The sequence below is a fragment of the Colossoma macropomum genome, unplaced genomic scaffold (genome assembly GCF_904425465.1).
Source record: "Colossoma macropomum unplaced genomic scaffold, Colossoma_macropomum, whole genome shotgun sequence".
Lineage (NCBI taxonomy): Eukaryota > Metazoa > Chordata > Actinopteri > Characiformes > Serrasalmidae > Colossoma > Colossoma macropomum.
Window position 1 is genome coordinate 1460069 of NW_023494803.1, and position 20027 is coordinate 1480095.

At 41.6% G+C, this 20027-nt stretch overlaps 1 protein-coding gene across 1 annotated transcript in view; it reads right to left on the reverse strand.

The window, feature by feature from the left end:
• ush2a (Usher syndrome 2A (autosomal recessive, mild)) overlaps positions 1-20027 on the reverse strand; it is a 399698-nt gene that overhangs the window by 48095 nt on the left and 331576 nt on the right. Inside the window, exons 58-60 of the mRNA XM_036594065.1 lie at positions 17654-17812; positions 16660-16822; positions 7412-7766 (exon numbers count right to left, since the gene is read on the reverse strand). Of these exons, the coding sequence (XP_036449958.1) occupies positions 7412-7766; positions 16660-16822; positions 17654-17812 (677 nt within the window). The remainder of the gene's footprint in view (positions 1-7411; positions 7767-16659; positions 16823-17653; positions 17813-20027) is intronic.

Sequence of the window (20027 nt, forward strand, 5' to 3'; positions counted from 1 at the left end):
AGCCGCTCAACAGTTGGTTACAGCAAAATCAATATGACACCTACTGCAGGCCAAGTATTGACACGGCAGGCGGGACAGCTGATCCAGCACAAAGCCAGTGTCCAAAAAAGATCCGGCAGGATCAATGGATTATAAATGTGGCCCTGAGAAATTGTGCTAATAACCACACTCCAATTTCCCCGTGGCAGGTGTCACGTTAAGACTGCAGCAGAGCAGCATGGGAAAGCCAGGAGCTCAGAGAGCACGTCAGCACTTAAAGGAACACAGAACCAAAGAATGTTAAACTGCTAATACAGAATGAAAACCAGCACTACAGAAACAACGCGCAAAAGCCAGAGACCATTTCATTTATTTAGTCTCAACAACTAAATATAAAACCTTTTTTCTTTTTTTTTAATTCCAGCTTCCATTCCTTTTCAGGAGACTTGCGTTCCGTTTTTAAAAGGAATCTGCAGGGATATTTTTCATACCTCAAAAGTTTTCAGCTCGCATTTTTCACATTCATTAATTGCTGCCCAAATAATGAATTTGTCTATCAGACCAGAGCCAGGCATCTCTCTGGAGCCCTGTGGAGCCTGGTGCGACTGATGGAGACAGGTTTGGTGGTCGAAGAGGTTTTGCACAGTGGTTAGAAAGACCATTTTCTCCTCCACTCACTTTCTGAACCATCGTTTTGGAAAAATATTGGAAACTAAATGAAGGGCGGTCTCTAACTTTTGCAGAATACTTATGTAAACCTTCGCCGCTGCAGTATTTCTTTTAAAGGTGTCATCAGAAAGCAAACGCTTTCCCACTTAAGTCTTGCACTGAAAACAGACGTCTAATAAGCTAAGTATGCACATATTTTTGCACATGAAACATCATTTGGAGAGGAGTGGTAAAAGTTAATCAAAACAGTGTACCCAGCTACAAAATCTGGATGTGTCTGCGAGTCAAACAGCATTAGTCTGACCTTTTAATCTTCTGCTACAAATAAACACCATTATCTCTGAATGAATATTCCTCTGTTCAGTATTCAGCTGAAAACAAGGCCGAGACTGATTCAAGGACAGCATCCCTAAACGTTTCTGTTCTTGCAAAAATCACTAGATAAATGAATAAAAAAGGTGATACAAGATTTGTTTTAATTTCAAGTTATGCTGAAAAACAGGAACAAAAAAATACAAAAACACAGGATGATAAATCAGCAGCACCCATTACCAGGTCAGGGTCATAACTCAAGAGGGCTAAGGACAGCGTGGAAAATTAATTACGAGCTGATTAACAGCAAACTACCTGACGTCACGCATTTGCCCACCGCCCGAACGAACGCCGACTTCTGGAGGTCAAGAAAAACCGGAAAGGACTGCCAAGAATAGCGGCGCGGCTGTAAATTACTCCCACAGAAGAAGAGAGGGAGTGCTGATAAAAGGCTTAGCTCGGATGACGTTCATTAATTGCTACCCAAATAATTAATTTGTCTATCGGGCCGGCATCTCTCCGGAGCCCGGTGGGGGGAAGCGGAGCCCCTCAGTGGGACCTGGATTCTTTCCTCCACCATGATGCCATGAACAGGGATTTAGCCTGGCTCAGACCAAACTTGAGCTGCACAGCACTCCTGACTCAGAAACTTGTGTATTTTGGCTCGCAGTGCAAAAATCGCTAATTACATCTGTACAGGTTGATTTCTGCACCTGAACAGTCGTATCCCAACCTGTCGTATCCAAATCCTTAGCCTGTAACTTTAGTCTAGATACTGTATATTTTACATAATGTACAGCACTGCGCAAAAGTCAGAGACCACCCTTCATTTATTTAATTTCCAGTCAAAACAGCCAATACAGACAAGTTACTCATTTTTCAGCTCAACTAAATTAAATATGTCATCATCTCAGTATTTAGTGTTTATTTTAGCTTCCATTCTTTTCACCAGAACTGCTTTCAGTTTTTTTAAGAAATCTGCAGGGATATTTTTCCACCTCGCCAAAGTTCAGACTTAGAAGCTACATTTTCTGCTTCTCATGATCCAAGTAATTTCAAACTTTCAGTTATGTTGAGGTCTGGACTCTGGGGCGGTCAGTCCTCTGTTCTGAGAACATCAGCAGTTTCTTTATCTAATTCATGATTTTTTCTGTCTACTATTTTCTTAGTAACAGCAAAACCTTGTACCTCCATTTTGGTGTTTTTTTTTTATTTTTTGACATAGTTTGAAAATACCTGTTGTCCTTTACATTCTGTACATTCTGTATAAATGTCATGATGAATGGACTAAAATAACCGACACAGAACTACTTGGAAAAAAGTCTGGTTCCATTGACTTACATTAAAAGTAAAGTAGGTTTCTTCATTCTGCTGTAAAGTTACCATTTTGGAGATACAAGGTTAGTTTTGCTCCAACAACAATGATATTCCAATATATATATATATATATATATATATATATATATATATATATATATATATATATATATAGTTTTGGAAGTTTTTCCTCTTCGATTTATATGCCAACATACATATGTCAATTAAAACATTTTGTTTTCAGAGTATCCAGGATGCTGTCGGCTCTCTGTGTGTGAAATGTTGTGGCTCTGTGTTGAGCAGCTAGCGAGCTATGAGGGGTGAGAACTCTCTGCTGTGAAGACGATTCACACCTCAATTTACCACTTCTGAGATAAAACAAACTGCACAAACGCAGCTTGATATCATAAAACTGCCACAATAAAAAAATTGCATTTAAACAGTAAAAATCCTTTTATAGACTTGCTCGCTCGAAAATTCAGTTCACTTCTGGTTTTGTAAATCTGACACATTTCTATCAAAATATATTGCATCAACTTTATTAAAGAATGGCATCATTGGAAAAAAAAGGACCAAAAAAGGACTAAAACAAGTGTAAAGTGCATTTTTGGCTACTGTGAAAAGGAACTAATGATAGTTTTGACTGTAAATGAAATAAATGAGGGGTGGGTGTAACATCCTTTGAGGTTGTGACTTTGTACTGTTTGTTTTCCGTCTTGTCCGTGTGCCTTTGCCTCAATTCTACTACGACAAACTCCTTACAAATGCATGTGCACCTGGCTGGTTCTGTGACTCTGAGCTCTTCATTTCCCTTGTTTGCTGTGAGGCAGAGAGCAGCCTGCTATTCTCCACTGGGACAAACAGAAGACTGTCATGAATTACCTGGGCTACATTTATAGGTGTGTGAGGTGTCAGGAAATGAAGGACTGGTTCAAACATGAGAGCGGTGGTGCTGATTACAGATAGATGTTCTCATATTTTATTTGATCTGAACTTGTGGATTTATAGTGCCACAGCTATAAACATACCGAGCTGGAATGGTGGCCTTTGCTCACTGTCTGCATATTCATACCAGGCAGAGAAAAAACTCAAGGTTGGAAAGGAGCATATCAGAGCTGTTTTAGCAAAACTTCCTAAATTATTATTACATTTTTAACAGCATTTGAAAATCCTGATGTCCTTTTACTTTGTCTGAACATTTTATGATGTATGAGCCAAGAGAAATGGCCCAAAATTACTCTTAAAAAATGTAACAGACATGAAAAATAAGAATGTTTTTGCATGTAGTATAAAGTTATTATATTAGATAAAGAAGTTTAGATATTTCAGATGGACTAATTCAATTCCAAAATAAGAAATTGGGACAACATGATCAAGGAGTATAAATAAAAAAAAATAACGCTAATAAAAATAAGAAGTGGTGATTACTAAATTTTGTTAGGCCTGTATTCAACTGATATTCAAATAAAAACAGTACTAAAAATGATATGTAACGATTTATTTTTGGGTTTTGTTGTACATGTATTCCAATATGCTCATTCTGATATACATTACATACATATATATATATATATATCATTTGGGGTTGTTTCTTTTAGTCCATTCATTATGAAATTCACACACAATGTAAAGGACAACATTTTAAGTCAAAAACTAAAAAACGTTATATACATACATATATATATATTGTGTGTGTTTTGCGTATTTTGAAGAAAAAGTGGTCAGCTCGGGTTATAGCACTAAAAACACGTGGCCCACGGATTTGTTGAGATTTTTTAATATGGCTCTTTTAGTGGTTGAGTTTGACACCCCTGGTCTAGAGGCATCACTGTCAGATTGAGCGTATATTTACCAAAAAACAATGAATTTGAAGGTTAAACATTAAAAACTTTGCCTTTGTACAGTTTCATTTAAATGCTGGTCAAAGTGGATTTACAAACCACCGCTTTGAGTTTTTATTTGCATTTCACAAACTGTCCCAGCTTTCTTGGAACCGAAGGTTAAAGGCAGCTGTGGAAGAGAGAAAAAAGAGTGGGCACACAGGCATACATTAAGCAGATGCTGAAGCTCAGCTGGACACATCTGCTGCGCTCTGAACTCTGCACTCTACACATACTGCAACCCACACACTTGCAAACGGAGCACATAGTGAACAACCTCCACCAAATACAGCAGGCTGTGTTGCCTTTGCTGCCTTGCAATGGGAGGAAAAAAGTCACTGATAAATGATTGTGGCCAAAGTTTAATTCAAATGAATCAGGTTAAAGGGCACCATTTACATTTGATATAAATTATGACCAGCAAACAAAGGTCAGCAGTAAAAGCTGAGCTTGTTGCACTGCTGACAGCACACAGACGGTTACATATATCTCTTTCTCGCTCACACAAACAACATTAAACCGGGTGTAAAATGATTCCGATGATAATTCCGAAGACATTCCTGCATATAAGGCTCACTGCTTCACTGACAGCAGGACTGTAATCAGATTAGTCTTATGAGAAACAGTTCATTTTGTGTTACTTTCAGCATTTGACCGAAGCTGCAGTGGATGAAAGTGAACTGTTTGGAATTTTTATAGGTTAATGCTTTTATTATACAACAGTTAGTTCTGGCCATGCAAGCTGATTGGTTGTTCTAACGTTTTTTCAACACTATATCACTCCGCTGAGATGCTGTTGCTAAGCAACCACTTTGACAGCTGTAGGAGACGCTCAAGCCATTTGAACATTTTTACTTCTTACTTTGCCACGAACAGAAAACGGGCAGTTTTAAGATCACATTTGACCGACAACCGATTTGGTCAGACTCTGAAGATGAGACGACACTAAATTCCCAAACTGTCATCACCACTGAGCAGCTTTTCAGTCGGCAGCTGAGACAGAAGAACAGCTGAACAACCTGGAATCAGCCAGAAATAAACCCAACACCATTCGCCAAACTAAATGGGCTGTAAGATGCTTTACAGACTGGCTGGAACAAAACAACATTAATACTGATCTGGAAAAAACTGACAAAACTGAGCTGAACTTGATATTGTGTCAGTTTTATGGCTCAGTCTGATTTGGTCAGACTCTGAAGGGTCCATTTTGTGTACATTTTGCACATATTCTAGTTTATTATTTACATATTGATCTGGACTGAGAGTTTGATGGAAAAGATTTAATAAAACATTCCCTGATTAATAATCAATAAATGAAATATTGGCTGACTAGAGAGTCTGGAGCTCTCCTAAAAAGGTAATATAGGGTAGCAGACTATGGACTGTATGCATTTGGAATCTCTGAAAGGGATGAACCTTTGAACTCACAGAAGAGAATTACACCAGATGACAGTGTGAGTTATAGCTGAGGTGAACTCCCAAACTTATATGGAGAAGTTGTGTAAGAGGGCCCTGTAATGAGGGAACAGCCTGGCACAGCTGGATCAGAGTGGGTTTAGAAAAAGACATCATACGCGTTTGGGTTTTAAAGGTTACCAAAAAAGGTGCAGGGTTTGGACATGATGGGGACTAAAACGGTACAGAATTGTGTAAATAGGGTGGGGAGATTACCTCATCACCTCAGAGGCGGATAAAAAGGGATGCTTTGAGATGATATTCCCATTGTGGTTGACTGGGAACCATCTTGCCATTTGATGCTCAATTAAGCGAAGGCCTTTTCCTTCCTTCCACAGGAACTCAGCGGCTGAAGTCTCTTTCACTCCTTTTTTGTAGACATTCTTTGATTCTTTTAATTCTTTTTGAAGAAGTTCGATTACCGACAGTTATTAGGGCAAATCGTATAGATAATATTAGAGATACTTATAAATGTCCAGACCCTGGGCAGAAGAGGCGGCTCTTAATCACGACAAGTTGTTGGACCACTCTTGCCCTGTTAGATATCTAGTTTATCTCTGTTGGATCCCCAGGAGCAGCTTTACTGGGAAGGATGGCTTCTAGGATGGTGGGTGGGTTATGGTCGAAGGGGTAGATGTAGGAACATACTTTTTGCAGTTGCACTTGCATAATGTAAAATGTTTGTGGCTCTACAAAATGCAATAAAAAGATTTGGGAGAAAAAAGCTGACTGGGCTGAAACACTACTTTTAACTTCAGCTTAAGTGTGGTAAACTCTGTCTGAATTAGACTGGTATAGGCAAATGCTCTGGTTTTTGTGACATCACAGAATAATGTATTCAAAATAGGCTGTTTTTGCAGCTTAGTTTTCATATATAGACTGTATAAGCAGGAGAGTCAATGGTATGTTTTGAAACGTCAGTAATGTGTTCACTATATTAAACTATATAAAAAAAAAAAAAGCTAATAAATTTCAGTCTTCCACGATACTGTCCCTTTAAAAATGCTCACGTTTCCTTTTTCCTCCAATTTTACTGTATTCATCACTGTAGTTCTGTAGCGTATTTTCAACATTGTGTTTTCATTAAACGCCTAGCCGTCTCTTTCTGTACTATTTTTTCTTACAAAACCTTGTTTTTTCTGCCGTGCATTTTAGGTGAAAACCTCTTAAAACTAGCGTGTAACAATGTCTTGGGCAGGACGCATTCTTTTTGGAAACACTTCGTGTAGGATGATAACTTTTCAGTAAGCTTTTAGAGGCATTAAACATTCTGGTTCCTATCACCACCATCGTGAGCTCTGACTTGGTAACTTTGTCTAGAATGGAGCATTTCACGTCTCACAACTCTGGCTGTAACCCATTTGAAACAGAGAAATCAATGATGGGTTTCCCAATCTATTTAGCCAATTCTCTACAACAAATGTGAAACATATCTACAGCAGTCTGATCTGTAAGTGTCTGAAAAAAACAAAAATCACTATTTCTGTTTTTTTCGTATTTTATGTATTTTAAGCCTTTGCTACAAATGAAATCAGCCATTGAACAGTGATTTGTTCAATAACTATAATAAAAGAGTGCAGAGGTGGTCAGGAAAATAAATAAAACAAGACTTAAACAACATTTCTTCTAGAACAGCTTAAGTGCTATTTTGCTTGCTGTCTTGCTGCCGATTGATGTGTTGGCTTAAACATGACCACCTTCTCTGTGTAATGTTAAGCCATAACTTTTCACAGCCAACTTTCATCAAATCTGAAAGACGGTTAAATAAGTAAACATTCGTACTTATGAAAGTGTCTTACCGGCACTGTGAGGGCTGTGACCGGAGTGGAGTTGAGTGTGGGGTCTCTGGACTGTTTCTGGCACACTATCTTGTACTTGGAGATCAGTCCATTGGGCTTAGTGGGCTGGGTCCAGTTCAGCAAGATGGAGTAGGCGCTGCTGGGCCACACTTTGGGTGTGTCCATGCCCTGTGGCTCCGCCTCCAGAGTGAGGATAGAGCTCCAGGAGCTTGAGGCGGAGCCCTGTGAGTTGTGGGCAATGACTCTGTACTCATATTCAGTGAACGGCTGGAGGGAGTCGGAGGCGTCGATAAACTCCAGAGGACCCTCAGTCCAGATAAACACCAGAAGCTCCTCCTGCGTTCCAACTGGCCGTCTGCATGCAAAAAAGGGGGAGAGTGATGGTTATAAGCCATGGAAATGCACATGCGCCCTTAGTTGTGGGTCACATCTCTTATTTCTGAATGATGACACAAAACAATGCCCTCAAATATCTGACAATAACACCATCCTCTTTAACTTGTAGAAGCCAATACAAACTCAGATAAGAGGCTGCTACTTAATCCAGTCAACTGATTGAGGCTGGACTTCCTGAAAGCATTTTAGCACAAAGATAATTCTTAAAAGGTAGAGCGAGCATCGCACCAAACATCCTCTCCACTAGTTACAATGATTTAAACACAAAGGTGCTTTCGGGAAACTGGGCAGAGGTCAACTACGGCCCTGTTCACACATGGCATTAGCATGATCCAATAATGAGTGGACATTGAACACTGTCCAATGTGTCCTGGAGACCAATTGTGATCTAAACACTCAAATCACCTTCGAAGGTGGTCAGGGACATGAAAGGTCATGTAACAAGCATGAGGGCGCTGATGTCAGGACCTTGGTTGTATTGTAAGAGTTTTATGAGATCTAGTGAGGAAAGAGCAACAAGCCTACCCAAACAGCAGTGACTTGTTCTCAGCTGACCTCAGAACAGCTGTGGTTTGGCCATATATTTACCCATTATTTTAAATTATTTTATTTTATTTGCCCACTTTTTACCCAGAGTGTACAGGTACACAACACACATACTTCATCTTCATCTTCTCAAACTGCTAAATCCAGATCGGGTCATGGTAGCAGTTGGGAGAGCAGAGATGACCTTGTCCCCCAGAACTTCCTCCAGCTCATTTCGAGCTGCTCCCAAGCCAATGATATAATCCCTCCAGCAGGTCCTAGCACGACCTCCGGGTCTCGTCCCAGTAGGCCATGCCTGGTAAACCTCCGCTGGGAGGCGTCCAGGGGGCATCCTGATCAGGTCAAGTAGAGTGTAGCCGCCACCCTGCGAAGAAAGCTAATTTCCGCCGCTTGTATTCATGATCTCATTCTTTCGGTCATTACCCAAAGCTCATGACCACAGGTGAGGGTCAGGATACAGGCCGACCAGTAAACAGAGAGCTTTGCCTTATGGCTCAGCTCCCTCTTCACCACTACAGCCCAGTACAGTGACCGCATTGCTGCTGCCGCCTGTCCCAGCCTGCGGCCGATCTCACCATCCCTCTTCCCATCACTCGTGAGCGAGACCCCGAGATACTTAAACTGCTATACCTGGGGCAGCTACTCTCCCCTCACCTGGACTGGGCATGCCATCCTTTTCCAGGCTAGGAACATGGCAGTGCTGATCTCCATGCCAAAAGCTTCACATTCAGCTGCAAACTGCTCCAGTGAGTGCTGGAGGCATCCATGGATGGAGCCAAAATGACAACATCATCTGCAAATAGCAGAGACACCACCCTCCGGCCTCCACACATAATGCCCTCCTGACCTCAGCTATGCCTTGACACTCTGTCCATGAATATCACAAACAGGAGTGGAGACAAAGCACAACCTTGGCGGAGTCCAACACTCACACTGAACCAGCTTGGCTTGCCAGCTTAATCAGCATGTTTTAGTCGAGTTCCAGTATCTGCTTAAGCTCCGTAGTTGCCTTTATTAGCATTCAGATGAGAAGTTGACAGCAATTCAAAGTTGTGTTTCCCACACATAACACTATAAAAGGCATGAGAAAGTTTAGCTAGCATACTGATGGCAGAGTATCACGAAACATAATTAAGAAATCAGCCGCTGCATTAGGCTGCATTAGGCTGCATTATGCTCTGTTAACTGTAAGGGTTTGGTAGAAACCAACATATTTTAATGTATGCTTTTTCAGTAATCAGTGAGAACCGCAGGAGAGAAAAAGACAGACAGAGATAATCATCTCCTTTAGTGTATGTAATTTTCAACACGTTTTGTCAGCTAATCAGAGTCAAATCAGTTTATGGAACTTATTGCAGTTCATGGAAGAATGAAGCCGAAGGAATTGAACAAATGTAAGAAAAATGGTACATAATTATGTAAAACACAGGGAGCAATGAATTGATCTAAAGGTGAACCTGACAACTGTTGTTCTACACAGTCAGCAGTTGGTTTATTTACCGTGTGATGTGGGTCACTTTTCTGCAAAATGGACCTCACTAAAAGTTTGATCTGAGCTACGTGTGTAGCATAAAAGCTAAAGCGTCTCGATGCCAAGAACCAAGGACTGCTTAACCAACTCTGTCAACTCTGTCATCACAGCACAAATGAAAGCAGCTGCACAGTTTCTTTCTGTAGTTATGATTGCTTATATTTCATAATTGTATTAAGTTGCGTTGGCAGTCCATGCCATCCAAACGTTTGTAACAGACCATAAATTAAGATTAAGTGACCCTTATTAGTCCCACAACGGGGAAATTTCACCTCCGCATTTAACCCATCCATGCAGTGAAACACCACATACACACTACTGAACACACACACTAGGGGCAGTGAGCACACTTGCCTGGAGCGGTGGGCAGCCCTACCGCAGCCCCCGGGGAGCAGTTGGGGGTTAGGTGCCTTGCTCAAGGGGCACCTCAGTCACGTACTGTCGGCTCAGGGGATCGAACCAGCGACCTTCCGGTCACAAGGCTGGTTCCCTAACCTCCAGCCCATGACTGTCCCCCAATGCTGATGCTGATGAATATAGACTAGACCAGTAAATGTGTGCTGAACTCTTTCTCTGGTCAAGAAATCCCATCACAAGTGGTCACTACAGATGCATCCCAGAACCATGGAAATGCCAGGTCTAAATGAATATAATCTTCTTGTCCACTTTGAGACACATTATAATAAAAGGTAAATAGGATGTGAGATTCTGTCAGACAAGTTACTGTATTTATTTATTTATTTCCTCTAAGTTTCTATGAGTGTATTATACAATGCATTGTGGATATTTCTGCTTTACTTAAATCACTGTCCAGGTCCAAAGCACAACACTTGACCTGCGGGTGGGAGAGAGGCAGACGGCGGAGGAGGAGGTGAAAGCAGGGGCATGGCGCTGTGCTCTGTGCAGGGCAAGCTTCGTTAATTCCCCCACATTAGAGGCAGGGCCTCCATGCTGCTGCAGAAAATGACATTCGGCTCGGCTAATGTGGCCCCTGCCGGCCCCACTCGTCCCGCCACTCCCTAATCCTACCCACTGCATTCAAATCAACACAAACAGTGACCGGCAGGGGAGAGCAAATACGTACACTGTGCCTCTAAACTACAGCACACAGCTGAGAACAGCAGCCTGCAAACACACACACAAACACACACACACACACACACACACACACACACACACACACACACACACACACAAACACACATGCTGATACACAAGCTGAATGAAACATGACTGGAATACAAAATGCAATTCTAGGAAGCAAAGTGGATTATATGTGTGAATGAATCTATGTCAGAGATCACCCTCCTTCACTTATTCAGTTTCCAGTCAAAATAGCTATTCAATATATGTTTTTCATTTTTCATTTATGAGGAGATTAGATATAAGACAGTCCTCATGCATAAAGAAGGGGAAAAGCAAAAGATTTTGTTTCAGATCTGGAAAAATTGCACAGGTGTTTCTGTCCATCCTTCCACTGTGAGAAGACGACTCAGCGCTGTGGGTCTGAAAGGATGTGTAGCTGTCAAAGAAACTGATACTCAGAAAAGGAAATAGAGAAATAAACAAAGAAGCTGCTGGTTTTCTCAGAACAATGAACTGACCACCCCAGAGTCCAAACCTCAACATCACAGAATGGGATTAGATGGATCACAAGAAAAAAAGAAAATACAACCAAATTGTAAGACTGAACTTTGGAGCTGTGGAAAAATATCCTGAACGCAAGTCTCCTGAAAACAATGGAAGCTGTAATAAAGCCTGAAAAATGATCTGTACTTAATAGCTGTTCAGTATTAATGAACAGTGATCTCTGATATTTACACATTGTATTCCTAAAAATAAAGGTGCCAAAAGGCTGCCACTGAAGAACCATTTGTGCTACCCTGAAAACCTTCCAATGGGCGGTTCTTCAAAGAACCATTTTGTGATTGAGACAAAGTGTGAACCTTTTAAATTTTAATGAACCTCCACATAATGTAACATAACCCTTATAATGGTATAGATCCTTTAGATTATGTTCTTCACACTCACACATCTCTTTTTCAAACTTTGGATCTTTAGGCGACCAAAAGTGGTTCTTCTATGGTTGTTGAAAGATCTCTCTGCGGCACCGTTTTTTAAGAGTGTATATGTTCTCACACTGAAAAAAAAAGATCGACACAGCGCTGAGTGTTTTCTTATAAGAGCATCAGACACACATTCTGGAAAGTCTGATGTATATAATTTTAGTAAGGACTTTGTAGCAAGTTCCTAAGAACTGTGAAGTAGGGCTGGGTGATTAAACGATAATGATAATTACCGCGATATAACTTTTCTCGATATAACTATAAAAACTATTCAACAAATTTCCTATATAATACACCATTCTCACACTTCCACGTTGTAGCGGCAGCCCTGGTGGCGTTTTCTACTGCAAGGAAAGCGACTCTACTCTGCTGTCGCCAGGAGAGGGTGCACTTCTGAGTTTTTCGACATGATAAGAGAGGGAGGGGGCAACCAGCGAAATCAGTCACCAAATATACTTTAGCAACGTCTGAAACGTGGAGTTACACATTCCCTGTTTGAGTGGAGCGACTGGCGATCTGCTCTCCTGAGTGATGAGATCAGTGACACTGTAGATCAAACAAGACACAAAAGCACTGAAAAGGAGGCTGTGTCTGTCTGGTGTGAGAGATTCACACTGCAGTTAATGTTTTTACACAGTGAGTGTCAGATATACTGTGGCTCACCCCTCAAACTACTATGATAGAGAACCCCAGTCGTCGCTAGCTGGTGTCTGAATCCTGTGATGTGCTCTGACATGGATGTGATGGGAGGGATGGCAGTGAGGCGGTGTGATCCATCACTGACCTACCGAAACAGCTATTGTCTGCTGTTGTACTAAGTTGACGTTGAGAAACTAAAGAGTTTAGCACTGTTGTTGGCCACTTGTTTAGCGTTTGTAACGGGGTAGCCGAGCGCTCGTCACCAGCCAGCTAAAATAATCTGTTTTCTTTCTTAAAGTATGATTATTACAAAAATTGCAGCCGTGCTTTTCCAGCTGGTTAGAAACAGCTAATCAGAAACTTTCTCCCACTCTTCCATGACAGATTTGTGAAATGTTTGCCGAGTGTTTGTCATGATCGGACCATAAGTGAGAGTTTAAAACCACAATTAACCACTCAGGAGCAAAAATCAGCCTTCAAACTTGAAAGAAATCATGATTTGACATTTATCGCGATATGTATCGATATCGAACGATATGAGTTTTGTTTATCGTGATAACATTTTTGTCCATATCGCCCAGCTCTACTGTGAAGTGATCAGAAACCAACCTTTCGTATCTTAACTCTCTACCGTAGTCAGAGGCTACCCAAATAAACCCCCCCACTCTGTCTTTTCATTTGTAATTCACACGTATGAAGGACAAATAACAGACCCCCAGGGAGACGACACAGGATAAACGGAAGGGATCTGTATTTAATGTAATGTTGATCTGGGGGTATTACAATAAACAGGCACTGCGACATATCAAGTCTTTTAAAGCCAGCAGTGGATTCTGCGGACCCTCTATGGGCCGGGTGTACATATCATATTTGTCCGCGTTCATCTGATCCCAAATCGAGGCTCAAATCAAATCCAACCACGCGCGCTCTAAACACCGGGGCCTCTGCGGGTATGCTAATGATATTTCTTCAAGATTTACACCGGCTTCAGCTTCTCTGACCTCGCATATGGATGACATTGGTCAACACGCCACTCTGCCCTTGACTAAAGCCCCTCACGCTAGCAGACACACTGGGAGAGGAGACGAGGATGGGAATGGTTTACAGTCACCTGCATACTACGAGAGGAAAAGCCAGAGCTCAGAAAGAAAGCTTCTTAGTGCATGGTGTTTCTCTGAGTAAGTGAAATATTTCAATAAGAACAGAGGTTGTATTAAATGTTGAAAATGAGAAATTTTATTTGATGTAATGATACACCCATTTTGAATTTGATGCCAACAACACATTCTAACAAAGCAGGGACGGGGGCTTGTTTACCGTCTTCACCTCTTCTTTTAACAGCACTCTGTAAGCGTTTGGGAACTGAGGAGACACTGCTGTAGTTTAGAAAGTGAAATGTTTTCCTGTTCTTGTTTGACACAGGATTTCAGCTGCTCATCAGTTCGGGGTCTTTGTCGTATTTTTGATTTCATAATGTGCCAAATGTTGTCAGTGGTGACAGGTCTGGACTGCAGGCAGGTCAGTTTAGCACCCAGACTCTTTTAATATGGAGCAGTGCTGCTGTAATACATGCAGAATGTGGTTTGACATTGTCTTGCTGAAATAATCAAGGCCTTCCCTGAAAAAGACGTCGTCTGGATGGCAGCATATGTTGCCAAAACCTGTATATATCGTTCAGCATTAATGGTGCCTTCACAGATGTGCACGTCACCCATCATGAATACTGGCTTTTGGACTGTGCACTGATAACAAGCTGAGTGGTCTTTAGCCCGGAGGACACAGTGTCCATGATTTCCAAAAAGAATTTCAAATTTTGATTCGTCAGACCACAGGACACTTTTCCATTTCTGGATCCTGTTTATGTACAGTTTCTACCTTGTGTTTTAGAGTTTTAACTTGCATTTGTGGATGCAGTGATGAACTGTGTTCACAGTCAGTGGTTTTCAGAAGTGTTTCTGAGCCCATGCAGTGATTTCCACTACAGAATCATGTCTGTTTATAATGCAGTGCTGCCTGACGGCCCAAAGATCACGGCCAGTAAATACTGGTTTTTGGCCTTGTCCCTTACATACAGAGATTTCTCCAGATTAATTTTTAATGTTATTATGTACCGTAGATGATGAGAAGAAAAGGTTCTTTGCTATTTTATGTTGAGAAATGTTATTCTTGAATTGTTGCACTATTTGATGGTGCAGTCTTTCACAGAGTGGTGAACCCCTCCTCATCTTTACTTCTGAAAGACTCCGCCTCTCTGAGATGCTCTTTTATACCCAATCATGTTACTGACCTGTTGCCAATTAACCACCAGGTGTTTTTTTAGAATTACACAACTTTACCAGCCTTTTGTTGCTCCCATCCCAACTTTTTGGGAATGGCATCAAACTCAAAATGGGCAAATATTTTTCAACATTTGATTTGTTGTCTTTGTACTATTTTCAATGAAATATAGGCTTTAAATGATTTGCACATCATTGCATTTTGTTTTTCATTACATTTTTCACAGCATCTCAACTTTTTTGGAAATGGGGTTGTTATATACTGGGGAAAATGAGTGTTGCATTCACAGGCTGACCTCCTGAACTCCTGTGCGTGTTTTTCTCTTGCACTGCAGTGAGGCTCAGTGTTTGTGCCGGTGTGTCTCTTCTATTACATCCAACATGAATTTCAGAAAATTCCACATTTTTATGGATGCTTCAGAATGTTTCTGTTGTGTTTGAGTTTGAGCAAGGTCATGTGAGAGGATATACTGGTCACATCATGTTGCCACGGTTGAGTTGAGTTTCTCTAAAATGACTTTACAGTAAAGGTCCAGGCAGCCGCACCCAAATTGATTTAGGCATGCAGTCCACACAATGCTAACCACTGGCAATAAGCTTCCACCAGCTGTGAGTTACATTACCCTCATAGCTTCAGTGCAAAACTGAAGCATGTTAGATTGTGGGTTTTTACAAGGACGGGATGGGAAGACATACAGCAAGAGCAAGACCTGTGTGTCTATGTGAGAGAGAGACGGAGAGCATAATGATGGAGTTAGCAGGTCTCTGATGTCCGGCTCCTCCACTGTCGCTGAACAGAGCGGTGGCAGCAGTGCCCTCTGACGCTGATGTGATTGTGCCGTGTCAGTGTAAGCTTCCCTCGCTCAGCGCCAGGCGGACGCATCGCGGCATCCTATGTCATATCGCTCTTTCTAGCCGCTCGGAGTGTGCCTGGAATAATCAAAGTCAGCGGGGCCGTGTCAGCTTCCATTTAGAGCTGCCCATCAGAACTACTGCAGCAATCATTCTCTCTCTCTCTCTCTCTCTCTCTCTCTCTCTCTCTCTCTCTCTCTGAGTGTGCCTCACTCACGTAGCTTTGATATCCACATATAAGCACTCTGCATATAGCTGATTTGGCCTCCACTGCAAGCTGGAGCAGACGCTGACAAGTGTGACCAACGGTGATTGGCCTGTTCACCCCAAGGTCAAGGAGTAATTACTGTTTAATGTTATACCCTGATACCGCTACGCCATGTTCAGATGCTTTTCAATACATGCTTATACAACACAGTCCTAAGAGCTACGGATTTACTTCTAATTTCTATAGTTATTCGGATTTCTTGAATAGTAAATCTTGCTCATTTGCATAATCAGCCATACTGGGAACATGTGGGTTGTTTACAGAAATCAGTGACAAAATCCTGTCACTACCACTGTAAAGAAATCTACAGTGGTTAGTTTCTATACAGTGCACTGTTTAACATGACTATGTCTACCTATCCAATGATTCAGAAAATAGGGAACATATTGGAATATCTTTTTCTGCAAATGTTATGTGCGTAATTTCTATTTATTCACTGAGTTTAACACATATATATATATATATATATATATATATATATATATATATATAGATAGATAGATAGATAGATAAAATTTCTGATGTTTTGCACAATCACATTTTAGTTAAATCCAGCAAATAAACAGTAAGTGTGCATTAAATGACTTGGGGTGCACAAACTTTTGCATATGAGTGTATACTAGCACTCAGCATAACTAAGTTGGGCATTTGAGTATAAGATGTATGGATGTTACCTGTATATGAAGTACATTGTGATCAGGCCGTTGGGTTTGCGTGGGGGACTCCAGCGCACTTCAATAACTGCTGATCCAGCTGCACTGAGCTCAGGAGGGTCCAGGGCCTGGGGGGCTGCTTCAGATGTCCGGACAGAGACCCCAGGGCCTACCCCACAACCATCTGCATGGACACACATGCGCTTTGCTGAGTCACAGAAAGTTACTGCACAGTCCAGGCTGCACATGACCAACAGAATAGCCTTGCCATCGGATCAGTTACCCCTCCTAGGTCTGTCATGTGTTGCCTCCTTTTAATTTGTCCAATTACTTCTCATTTGCTGCTCACGACAACCTTGATATTATATTTAAAGTGAGCATTTTAAACTTTCTTTAATGTATATATTTTTTTGTAAGTAGCCATGTAAGCCACGTTTTTATCTTGTTTTTTTTAAACCCAGATTTTCTCCAAAATGTCCATTTCCACCTGTTAGCTAGATCTCCCCCTAACATGTGATGCTATCAAGCTGAAAGGGTGAAGACCGGCACATGCTTCTTTCCAGAAATGTGAAGTGTCACCCCTCCTTTTCAAACTACTGGTAACACAAGGTCACTGGACAGCTGAACGCTCTTGGAGGAGAACAGTAAATGCCATTTGAGTTATGGCACTGAGGGATGGGGGAGAAGCGGAGAGAGAGGCCAGTTCCGCTCTCTTGGACTCATGGATGACTGTGGCATCACTGGGGACTAACTGATGACAGTCTCAATGCTACTTTTTTGTCATTTTTCAACATCGAAATTAACATGAAAAAGGCAGAGGAGCATCAATACAGAATGTAAATCAAATGTAAATATAATTCATTATGTAACAACTATGTAATTAACATAAGTAGTTGCATAATTACATATGAACATGTGTGTAATGTAAATTCAGTACATAGCAAAACAACAGTTATAACTGTAGAGGGTTGTAAAAAGCAGCCGGTGAGTGATTCTGGTCCATATAAACTGGTACCTGTTTGACAGGCTTGTACTCTGATGTGGTAGGTCGTGTACGGGTCGAGACCATCGAGCAGCAGGAACTGGTCCGAGCCGGCCGGGCGGAAGAGGGGACGCTCTGTACCGGCGTTCAGCAGTACATTATATTCAATGGGAAGACTGGTGTTGTACACACCTGAGAACATACACAAACACAGCTATGTTATAGAAACACAAACTCCTCACTGAACAAGATCACAGAACATCAGGAGACCTTTTTTTTGATCATAGTTAATTCTAGTTCAGTTTTAATGAACAGTTTCCATCGTAGGTCTCCTTTATGATGTAGGACTCCTCTTAAGATCCCAGGCCTGTTGCATCTTGAAGATTATTATTCTGTAACTACATGGAAAGCAATGCAAAGTCTTATTCTTAAGGTAATAAAGTGTGTAATAAAGGTCTGGACCCGCTGGCAGGTCCCAGTGATATACAGGGTCCAAGACTGTAGCACATTTGCCAATAGAGTCTGGCTGCAGACCTGCACTCTCAGTCAGATGCACTCTCAGCCCCAGTGACGTCACGTGCACAGGCACTCTCTGCCACAACAGAAGAAGCAGCCCAACGGCACGGTGACTTTTGGCTGCTTCTGCTTAGTGACATCATCATTTGATCCATTTTTCATCCATAACACGGTTAGAGAGTTACATCTAACGAACCTCCCTGTTCAAAAAATTCATAGAACCCATTAAAAGTGTCTGTTGGTTCCTGGTGGTGTCCAGTAGTCGCTAATGGTATTCTGTGTTTTCCTGATGGGTTGATATCACAGTGTAAAGGACTCTGATCGTTTAATCAGGTGTTTTGAGACTAATTCCACGTACATTTGATTGTTTCCTAATGGCAACCATCAAGGCAGTTCCCATTAGGAAGCAAAACCATCAGGTTTTACTCCTAACGGCCCTGCAAACACAGTTACGTTGTGACGTTGTGACTGTTTCGGTGCCCACAGCATCGTCTGCTTGGTGCTTTTCTACATTGTCACAATGTTCAAATGTAATTCCTCAGAAAGTTATGACAGCGTTGTCTGACAACTTTCTAGGAAGTTGTGACGACATTGATGAGACAGCAAAAGTAATCGGTACTGCGTTGACTGTACGCTGTCACAACCATCTAGCATAAGTTCTATTTTAATCAATATTACAGTTTTGATAAGCGGTTCTTCGCCTTCAGTGTGGCTTTCATGAGTTTCAGTAGCCTTTTTGTTTTTTGCAAATAAACCCGACACTCATGTCTGATCATTGTGGAAGGTTTTATTTTGAAAGTTTCCATATTTAATTATCTTATTATCAGTATGACAATGTTAATATACAGTTAATGTAGCTCTTGTGATCCAGCAGTTCATGTTTCACCGTTTTTCCTCATAAAACCAACAAAAACACTGCTGTGGCAGAGCGGCGCTGACGTCATCGGTAGGCTGGCGGTGCACTTCAGGCTGAAAGTGCACATCTGCAGCCAGACCCTTCTGACATTTGTTGGCATGCACATTGTTAGCCATCTTCTAGCCCAGGGATGCCCAATCTTACCTGTAAAAGGTGGCTGCAGACCAACTGATTTGATGAGTAGAATCAGGTGAGCTCCAGCTTATGTGGAACGAAAACCTGCAGCCTAAATGACCCTCGGCAGACAAGCTGCTCTGTCCCTTCATCAGCAGTGTCTCTGACATCCTTGCACCAGCACCAAATGCACTACCATGGCCTTGTTGTCTTATCAATAAGGCCTTATCAACAGATGGGCTACAGTCTGTAAGTGTACAACTATATAGAGGATGTATGTTCACTGAGTCAAGGTATACAGTAGATGTTTCTATTACACTGCAAAGTGAGTATGGTCAACACATGGTTCCTCCACAAAGTCCAGCACTTCACCTTCTGCCACCATTAGACAGCTTAGCTAACTTTTTCAGTTCTGTTTACATGATGTCCAGGACATGCTTGCTTGTTCAGCATTACACTGTAATTTTCATGGTTAATTGCACTCTTGTGGACGTCTGGTTGTGGATAGCAGTGGCATCCCTGAGTTCCAGTGATATAATTGGCTGAAATTTAATCAGGTTTAAACTGACTGAATCTAGGTGCACAAAAAGCACCATGAGTTATCTCCAGTGTGGCTGACTCAAAAACAAATGTCCTGCAATATGGAGAACCGCATTGTTTGTAAACCAGAGATTCCTAGTGTGCAAAGGCGACGTTTCCGCTGATTTCTCCCGCTCTCTCACACCGTCGGAAAGTCTGCCACTACACATTCCGAGTGAGAGATCCGCGGGCCTGGCATGGGCGCTTTGTTAATATTCCCATCACTGGCGCCTTTCATAATTTACAGCAACTGGAGGCTGATAGGTTATTCAACATTTATGA